Genomic DNA, 10341 nt, shown 5'->3' on the forward strand with positions numbered 1-10341 from the left:
GACTAATGTTCTTATGCATCACCAGGCACTGTTGTAACACACTCTCCCCTTTCAAATTCCTGATCTACTCTTAAAAGCTTCAACTAAAATATGCCTTCAATAGTAGCTAGTTACAATAAGCCATTTTGGTTATAAAAAGTAAAGTCAACTCTACAAAAACTGTTGTGACTAGCAATGTTAGCCAAGTGTCTGGCTATTTTCAGGAACATAAACACAGCTCCGTCCTTTGCGACTGGAAGGCAACCATGCAACAGCTGGTTAGTCCCCAGCAGTCTACATACATCATAGCCATCAAACCCTTCCGAAATTCACAGAAAAGTGTAACATCTTGCACATGAAAAGGCAAAAGCCATACATAAAACTGTAGGTCCCCACATGGTCAGGAGCCTGCTATGTTAGCCAGTATGTTAACACCCACGCTTTCCCAGGCAAGTGGACTGTCATGTACCAGAATGTAAAATCCTCCCAGCTAATTTGTTCAGGCTTTTCAGTTCCTACAGGTTTAATCCAGAATGTGCGCTCAAGATACCTCAGCTGGGTAACATTGCACAGCTCAGCGGTCAATCTCTGCACTTTGAGAAAAGGTGAAAAACATTCAGCCACGTTATGACCGATGAAGATGTGGAAAGGAAGAAACCTTTCTGTCCCCTGGAGAGGAACCCTGAAGGCATGGGCTTAATTAAATATAATATCTACATATGCAACAAACAGGATGATGCCTCCTAACACTTCTTGGGATCACCAAAAAGCCAGACACCTAAACCTGGGGTAGGAATTCTGGATCTGTAGATGACTTCTGCCCTTTCGCACAGCCCACGCTCTGGTTTTACCACACTCCACCCTGAAACCATGTAAAAGATCCAGCAGAATTTAGAGGCAAAGAAGAAGAAATTAGGAAAAACAGGAGGAGGGAGGGGGAAAGGAAGAAGGGCCCAGAGCTATGAGGAGCGTGTCACAAGGGCTGGGAATCGGTGGTCTGCTTTGGCCTCCTGCGTAGTCCAGTTTTCCAAGCTGTCACCCACTCTGTTGAGCCCTGTTATTTGTGTTTGGCTAAGGCATATCTTTCTCCTGCTGTGCTATGCTAGAGCAGCTGCAATTTGCCTTTTTATAGCTTGTGGTAACTGATAGCAGTGAAATGAATTTAGGAAGTGTGTGGATTGGATCTTCCGTATCAGTGATTTCAGACTATTTGGTAAACACAGAAGTGACATCCAGTGATGTATGCCTGCTGGTAACAAAAAAAATAAATTCTCCTCTGGTGAACCAGCATTTGGATTAGGTCATTTTCTGCTGAAGGACACTTCTGGATAGAATGAAATGACTATACACAGTTGTTTTACAGGGTCATGTTAATTTGAAAGGTAAAAATTCCCTCAAAACTATACACCGATTGGGTGCTGCAGAATGGCAATGGTGACACCAGTGAATCAAAACAAATTTGGTGACTGCAATAAAAGTCGATGGTGGGACACAGCAACATCACCTTAGGGCAAGGAGATGATGTCTCAGAGGAAAGCTCCTTTTTACAGCTGGCAAAAGCCAGTGTTGGTTGTATGACCCTCAGTAAACCAAGAAAATATGTTTGTGTTCTGATATTGAGTAGGCTTTCAATTTGATTCAGCTGAGTTTACACAAATTGGCCTGTGTTCTAACAGGGATTCTGTGTTTTGATAGAAAATACCACTTTGCACTGATGTATTTTTTGCCTCTGAGAAATGATAAATCCTCCTGCACTGCACTTCAGAGAGACAGTGAGTGCCCTGCTTCAGTACCAAATTTCACTGACAGCCTAAGTCCCTGATCACTATTTCTGCAAATGCTGTAACTATTTTACAAGTAAGACTGATTATTTTTGCAGTATAATTTGCAAGTGACATTTACAAGGGAATATTGTGCAGGGATATCTGGGAGGGATATTGTGTTCAGACTTTTCCTGCTTGCCTGCCTACCCTCCTGGAACAAACAGCACTGCTTCATTTTCCTTCCGTATTTTGCAAAGTTAAAGTAAACACTGTGATCACACTGTTTACTTTAATTTCCTGCAGTGTGCCAGCAAAGCAGCAAATTGGCAGTCAGCAATCAAGAAGCAGCCAGTGTTGAAACAGCAGAGCTGCTTAGGAAAGCATCAATGATGCCAACTCATTCTTCCCTCTGTTTTAAAAATAAAATATTGGCTTCTATGAAGTTTTACTTCCACCCCAATCTTCTCTAAAAGATCTGAAATTTTGTTTGATTCCTTTAATTTTCTTTTGGAAGAAAGCTGGGATTATGAGCAACACCTAATTTATATGACTGACTCTTTTTAGAGAAAGAAATGGATTTACAAAAGTGGCAAATATAAGCTATTTATCTGTAAAAAAATACATGGCATTTTTGCACAAGAGGAAGTTAACTTGTCTATAAATCAGTCTTATCTGGATATATTTTTATTTTTATTCCAAGAGCTCTAGCTGTGCTACTTCAATTAGGTGTATGATAACGTGAAGCTAAAGCCTCATGCATTACATTCAGAATACACGTGCCCAAGAACGGAGTCCTAAAGGGCAAATAGTTACGTTTTTGGAGACTGTTCTCTCTCATCTTATACTACATAAAGCAAGGAATATCAATACAAAAGAAGAAGTAAGAAGAATGGGATAGTATTTTGTACCTCAGAGGTGTAAAGCTCGACAAGGTGACTCATTTATGGCTCTCTGGAAGATACTGTACAGAAGGAATTTATTGCTATGTAATTTATAATTCCAATATATAAAAGAGACCAGAACCTACAGTCAGTTATTCTCCTGACTATGTGCATTCCTGCACATATTCTTGCTGAAGACAATGAGATTATGAAGCGGATTAGCTTTTTGTTAAACTGGCCAAAGTATGCCTTCAGAAAGTCCAAAACATGACCTAATTTAAAGTGGTTGAAATCTTGTGGGAAAGATTGTAAGAGGATAATTATTTTAAAAGCCATGACTTTGACACCAGGAAATTAAATTCGTATCTATATGTCTTTATCTATACACAGCAAATCCAATAATCTTGAGCTCTCTGCAGTCACTTAGCCAGCTGGCAAAGGGAGCAAAGTAAAAACTAACAAACCCCATTCCTAAGGTATGCTGACATCAGTGATTCATGATTCATCAATAATGGTGCTAGGAAATAAATGTAACAGGGCATTATGGCCTTTTGCAGTGCAGTAAACTCAAGGGAAAATGTCTAAGTGTATCGCATTGAAAAGACAGAGCTAGCAAAGAAATAACTTTTACAAGTATTTAAGAGGTGTTACAAGCACGCGAAAGTAGAGAAAAAATGTAAACCTTTTAAATACAATGAGAATGTACCTATAAATAAAAAGGGACAGTTTTTCAGCCACACAAGCTCAAGAGGACTAACCTGAAAACTAGTATTTTTAGTTGTTTACCATTTTCACGAGGAGGAAGAATTTGAATTGCTTTTTCCAGAATAAAACCTCAAAACAACCACTGTTCTGGTTTAATTGTCTACCAGGATAAGCACGATGAAGAAGTTGGTTCTACGCTATGTAAAATTATTAATGTTGTTGACAGTAGTTATGACTCTCACAACCTATCTAAATAACTAAAAGGGCAAATATGTAAACACAATGTACCATATATACTCTTTAGAAAATGCCTGTATTAGTACATAATTGATGATCTCATTTGAAGGTGACTGGACTATCATTGTAAAAGCCTAAGATTATTAACGGAAGAAAAATGGGTAGCTATCTCTAGAACAGCAGATACACCTGCCGCTTTCGCCACACAGAACAACAAGATCTAGTATGTCATTAAACAACTGAGGCTTTGCTTTACGTTTTCATAGCTTTAAACTATTTATGATAGGGTTTAGCCTATATTTCTAATCCTTTTTAGCACTTACCCAATTAAAATTCAGGTTACTTGTTTATGCTATTAGAGGACTACTGCACAATATTAATAATGCACTGTGTAACGTGCTGCCCTAGAGAAACATCGTCTCTCTTTCAGGGCCAACAGCCACATAGTTCTGATACCAGCTTTGCTGCCTAGCTGGAGGGTAAGTGACTTTGGTGGTTGTTGAAGTATTTTACCAGAGAAAAGTTTGGTCACCTGATATGAGGCTTCCTTCAAACCATTGCCACTTAACTGCAAAACACTACAAATACCTCTAGTAGCTGGTTTGCCTGGATTGGCATTGGAAATTTTATTTTAAAGAATGAATTTCCCACCACTTAGTATAATTCTTAATAAACAATTAATTGAGTCACAAGATTTGTGAATTTATAATTCACTGTACTGAATCTTCTTTAAAGGAACAATAAATATTTTTAAGAGTTTTGAATGTATGTTTCCCTAAGAAAATACAGGTGAAAAAGAAAGTGAGAAAAAGAAAGTAAAAAAAAGAATACTGTATGAGAAAAAAACATGGAAAGCAAGATAAATCCATCCTCACACAACTGGATTTAATAATGCCATAATGGGTGTGTGTATATATATATATATAATGGATGGATTTGAGAATGTCAATAATGCCAGTAAAGAACAACAGGTATCTTTACTGTAAATTTAATTGATGATTCATAATCACAACTTTCTAGAAAAGTACAGACAATGTAGGGGATACCAGTTCATGGTAGGTAAGTAAACATTGGTTTTATTTGTTCCAGGTAGTATTGCTAAAAATTGACTTGTTTTTCTCCTATCTCTGCATTATTCACAAACGTAGGCCCTTGACTCTGTGGATGTAATGTGCACTTAACTTTCAAATCAACCAGCTTACTCATGATAGTAGAATTGAATTAGTGCACATACAATATTAGCGTGGTGAAGGCCATTTCTTCTTGTTTTCGTTTGAGCAGCTCAATAGACAAATAATGATTGACCTATATTTATGGCAAGGTTAGCATTGAATTCAAGAAATATGTTTAGTGACTACATGACACGTGATACAAAGAAGAGGCTGAGAGAACAGTGTTTGTTCAGGCTTTAGAAAAGAAGTCAAAGGGGAAATCATATTGCTGTCTACAACTACCTAATGGGGGTCACAGGGGTTTATAGAGGAGAAGAAGCTAAACTATTATTAGAAATGTACGGCGGTAAGTGCACATGAGAGGCAAAAGTCACAAGCTACATAAAGAGAAACCACAACTAGATATCAGAAAAAAGTTTTCAGAATTATGGTAGTCAGACACTGGATCAGGGGCCCAGAGAGGTCTGCAGTCTTCATCCTTGGAGGTACTCAAAACTTGGCTGGACAAGGCCCTGAGCAACCTTCTCTAAGTTGGACCTGCTCCGAGGGGGGAGCTGGACTAGATGACCCCCAGAAGCCTCCTCCAATGAAATTATTCTATGGGGTTTTTTTGTGATTCCTTATTGTTTATTATTTTAACCAGCTATATTTCTCTCTAAGCATTCCCAGTTTATAAAAGCGTAGGCAACTTTCTTAGGAAAAGTCTTTGCATTCTAAATTTTCCTAAAACAAGCACAGTTCCGAGTACACCATGGCAAATGAGCTATAGAAATCCAAACTAAAGGTGGGCCGCTTACTTGTGTTTATACCAAATCAAAGTGCCTCTGTTACTGCTAAATTTCCCAAGATGCATGAAACACAAAACCTGGCCAAATGCATGGTTGGTATTCATAAGCACTTCTCAGGACACTGAAAACTGACAAGATTCATATGAATTTCAGCCTGCCTGCAGCTTGCCATAGCTACATCTAAGAGTGGAAATAAGCACCAGAGCTATCCATAGTGGAGGACAACTCAAAAATGAAGGCAGGAAAAATATCCTTTTCTTTGGATGGAAGATGGAAGCATCCAGAGGCAGACGCCTCTGCTGGATTTCTGGCATATTTTCCTTGCAAGCAGCCGTAGTGGGAAAATTAAAACTGGCCTCACACATGGGCACATCTCTGTGGCACACACATCTCCTCAGTCTTCTAGAGTAGCCCAGGAGCTGTGTTATTTGATCATGACCAGCTGCTGGGAATAGTGGCCTTAGTGCGATGTGTGTGCGGATGAGGTGTGAGGGCTGTAAAGTAGCAGTCACGCCAACCCCAAGCTTCAGAAGCCCTGAGTCACAAGGGAAATTGCTGAAGCTAAATCAGAGAAGTTACATCATCATCTCTCATGGAAAAGGAAAGCTGGAAAACAGGTCATACTCAACTGAGATCCATGGTATGTTATACTAAAATACTAGGCTGAGAGAAAGTTGTAGAATTTCTCAGAAACTGTTTAAGTTTTTGGCTTTGAGAACATGTAAGTGTAAGGTATTATGACATAAAGTTCAACCCTCGAGCTAATGGTCTCTTCAGTAAATTTTTCAAGCAAGCCATAACAGAAATGCATATAGGTAAAATCTGTTTACCGTAACAGAAGGTTATGCCATTTCCCGTATATCCTTGGGAGCAATAGCAGCCTGTTGTCCCACCCTGAACTTCACACCTGGCGTCTTTGTGGCATGTCATGTTGCAGCTTGCAGAAGTGCAGCCATAGTCCAGCAGACTGGAAATCAGTACTGGAACAAAGGAAAATCAGAGTTGTTTTTTATCTAAAAACTTCATTCTGAACTCTAAAACCAGATCTGGACAACTGATATCCACAAAATTGGTGTATTCCAGTAAACTTAACATCATCACAGACTCAGCTATATTGCAGGATGGGGCAAGGGCCATCAACTACAGGGACTTCTTTGGTAAAACTACCCAGGGGCTAGGAAACAGCAGGCACTGTACATTAAGAACTTGTGTATGTGCTCAACCAGTATAAAATTGGTAAACAACACAGAAGTTACTCAGTGATCTGGGGAAAATATTTGAAAGGCTTTCAAAGCTCTCTAGTACTTTCCAGTAAAGCACAGACATTTATTTGCACTCTGAATTATGTATTGAATGTAATCCAAACTTCCCTATGCTTATCAAGTGAAAAAATACCAGATCAGAGTTTTTATTTTTATAAGCACTTCCATACTTGTGTAGCTAACACATATGCATGGTCTGAGAGATTAAAATGACATGCCAGAGTATTTACAGCATTATGACATTAGGGTTTAAAAACTTATCCAAATTACTTATAGTTAATCTCTTAAAATACCATTTCCATGTTATGAAAGGATTGTCTTCATTTTCCATCCACTGGATGACTCCTAAACGGTATAACTACTTTCCCATTGTACGGATGCATATGGTTTTCAACACAAAGAAAAAAGGAATCTCGCCTTTTGAGAAAGCTAACAGCTCACTGAATAATTATACACACCCTGTAATAGGTTAGAAATGAGGCAGTTAACTCAGAAGGGAAAGTAGGTTTTTTACTTTGTACTTTGTAAATGGTTAGCAGGACGTAATGAAAATTGCAGAACACAAAGACCCTTTTGGATGTTGTCTTCCCCTGCAGTTCTGCTTTTCCCTACCCAAATATTATTCTGGATATTTGCTAGCCTAGTGTTACAATTACAGGTTTCATTGCTTGAGGAAATCTCACCGAGGCATTGTTTTGTTGGACAAATAAAAATTTCATGAAAAATTCAGATGAAGAAAAATTGCACACAATTTTTAAACAATTATATATAATCCAAATCAATTTAGGTATCATAAAGTTTCATCTTTTCCCTCTGTTTTTGAGAAAGGGGACCGGAGACCATCTTCCAGAGATTAAAACAGAAACCTGTGGGATTCTGTTGTCATTTTGCTGTTTATAACAAGTGAAATCTAAAAATCTCCCAAGCAGACGGAGAGAGAAAAAAAACAAACCCAAAACCCCAAACCCACAGAAACCCACAATGTTTCTGTTTTGGTTTTTGTTTTTGTTTTGTTTTTTTTTTACAGAACAAAACCCACAGTGAGATAAAGACTGGTATTTGTGGGATTTGGTTTTGCGACGATTCTAACCATGCAATTACCAAATCCAGCAGCAGCATTGATTAAAGCTACAGGGACGTTCAGTCCCACGAACCCGGCAGCTTTCCACCACCTCCAACACACTCGTTTCTCCAGAGCCCACTCCCTTCCCACCTGCCGCTCACTCCCCGGGGAAGGCGATTTCACCTACCTAGGAATGGAAGCAGTTTCATTGGTGATGCTGTTGCTGTGCGGTGCCTGGTGCAGAGCCCCTGTGTCACAGAAAAAAACTCCCTGCCTTAAAATGTGTGACCATGTGCAAAATACGCACACATGCCTATCAGGAAAGTGATGTCCTGGTGCAGGCGCAGCCCTGACACTGCCCTTTGTCCTGAGCTTCACGTTTTCAAAAGCTCCTGAGAGTCACAGGCAGGACAGGAAAGGTCAGGAGGGGCTGAGGACCTGGTCTTCTGGCAAGTAGGGAATAAAGGAGAAGAAAATAAACAAGAAAGTAAAAGAGAAGCAGGAGCCCGGGTTTTGCAGAGGATACCAGAGAAGATTCAGGGGTGAGTGGGTTAGAGGAACATGGGTTAAAGGAGCTGCCTGGGAGAGTGCCTGGGGCAGGGGAAGGATGAAGATCCAAGGGGTGAGCAGCAGCCTGCTGGCAGAAGGAGTACAGGAGCAGCAGAAGGATGGTGGAGCAGATCAGGGAGGGTGAGGAAGAGGTGGAGGAGATTAGTAACTAGCTCAGGGTTTACGAGCTCGGAGGTAACAGTCTACATGCTTCCTTCCACCTTTTCCTGGTGAGCTGAGTATACATGAGCCCCAAGACCCATTTTTTTTGGAGACAATCTTGGCTGACTGCAATTTTTCTTCCTGCTGCTTTCTTAGGTTTTGAGATAGATCCTTACTGCAGCCAAGCAATGTTGCTTTAAGGGTAATGGTCTGTGAGGAGGTACAGGAAATCCACTGAACTCTGCTTTGTGAGGAAAACAAAGACATATAGGCAGGGAGAAAAGAAGCAGGAAGGCAATTGTATGGCTGGGAATCTCAGGACCTGAAGGAGACAAAGTTTCCACGGGTTCGTGGGACCGAAACAGTGTTGTGTAGTAGGACTTACTCAACACAGCAAATTTGGTAAAGTGTTTGGCATGTCTTTGTGTTAAACGTGAGAGCAGTTCTAGCCTCATTATAGCATCCTGATCAACAAAACTTCAGCATGTACTTATATTATGCACGGAAATGGCAATATTTCCTCTAATCTTGTTATGAATGATGTGCATACCATCACTTCCCAGCTTCCTGGAGATGACGATTCGCATATTAAAGGACTGTAAAACTGAAGCATTGATGTATGCCTGTCTTTATAGATGGAAACAGAGCGACATGCACAAACAGTCATGCAGCTGGTAGAACTGAGAATATCTCTAAACTAAACAAAACAGACATGAGGCTGTGGAATCTCACTGTGACAAAATATCTCATGTCTGACTTGAAAGTTTTGAAGTTGGGTCTTTGGTAAGGAACTGATGGGAAGGCATCAGCCTGCTCTTAGGAATTGTCTGTGGATGTGGCAACATTTTTTCTAAACTTGTTAGGAGCTGTTTGCTCACCATCATTTTCCAATTTCATGATCGCTGCTGGCTGGAGTTCAACGGGTTAAAAGCTACGCAGGCTAGGGAGGTGTGAGGCATGTAGAAATAGCACGTAGGTGTCTGGTTGGCACAAAGTACTTCTGTAGCACCTTGGCAAAGAGAGAGGAAGCTACCGTAACCGGATGTTAATTTTCGATGAACCGCAGAATAACGAACAAAGGGTCCAGGTGTAGGAAGACTGTTTTTCTCCTGTTTGATTTTGTGAGGTGGGGGGAAGTCTTAAAGGGGAAGAGAGGAAGGGACTAGGAGTTAGTTTGTTTTGTTAAGTTTTCCCGTAATCTAATGCACAGAGACACAGAGGAACAGAAAGTCAGATGAACTCAGGGGAGCTTTGATCTACACGTCCTGTTCTTCATGCTGACATGTGCTGTATTGTAAGCTTGGCTTCTCTGTACTAACTTACAGATCCTGGTCCTGAATTTCAGCTGACTACTAAGGGCTTAGTTTGGAAAGCCTATAATGAAGAAATTATATCTTATTGCCTTGTGTCTTTTTACTCCCCAAAATCAAGCTAAGAGATGTTTAATAGTAAGTAAGTGGAGACAGAAAGAAGTCACAACATAAAATTCAGGTCTTACATGCTGGAAACATATTTTTTGAAGTCAGCGATGTACATTTCAATTTCATGTAGACATCAGTTTTCTGCAAGTGGTGTTTGGATAGACTGGTTGGAGAGCAATTTCATGAATCATAGTGATAGTAAATTTATAGTAAAAAATTTAATTCCTTTTCTGATTCAAGGCCTAAGGACACAGGAGAAATTGTGGATGACTCAGAAAAAAAACCCCAAAATCTCACTGTAAGAAGACAAACACCTCCTTTTCTTTATGCTAGAGAAGCAAATGATAACTTGCTTTTCA

At 39.9% G+C, this 10341-nt stretch overlaps 1 protein-coding gene across 1 annotated transcript in view; it reads right to left on the minus strand.

The window, feature by feature from the left end:
* ELTD1 (EGF, latrophilin and seven transmembrane domain containing 1) overlaps positions 1-8059 on the minus strand; it is a 74931-nt gene extending 66872 nt beyond the window's left edge. Inside the window, exons 1-2 of the mRNA XM_009884699.1 lie at positions 8038-8059; positions 6356-6505 (exon numbers count right to left, since the gene is read on the minus strand). Coding sequence (XP_009883001.1) covers positions 6356-6505; positions 8038-8059 — 172 coding nt within the window. The remainder of the gene's footprint in view (positions 1-6355; positions 6506-8037) is intronic.
* Between the last annotated feature and the right edge of the window lie 2282 nt (positions 8060-10341).

This window comes from Charadrius vociferus, unplaced genomic scaffold (assembly GCF_000708025.1).
Source record: "Charadrius vociferus isolate BGI_N301 unplaced genomic scaffold, ASM70802v2 scaffold163, whole genome shotgun sequence".
Classification (NCBI taxonomy): domain Eukaryota; kingdom Metazoa; phylum Chordata; class Aves; order Charadriiformes; family Charadriidae; genus Charadrius; species Charadrius vociferus.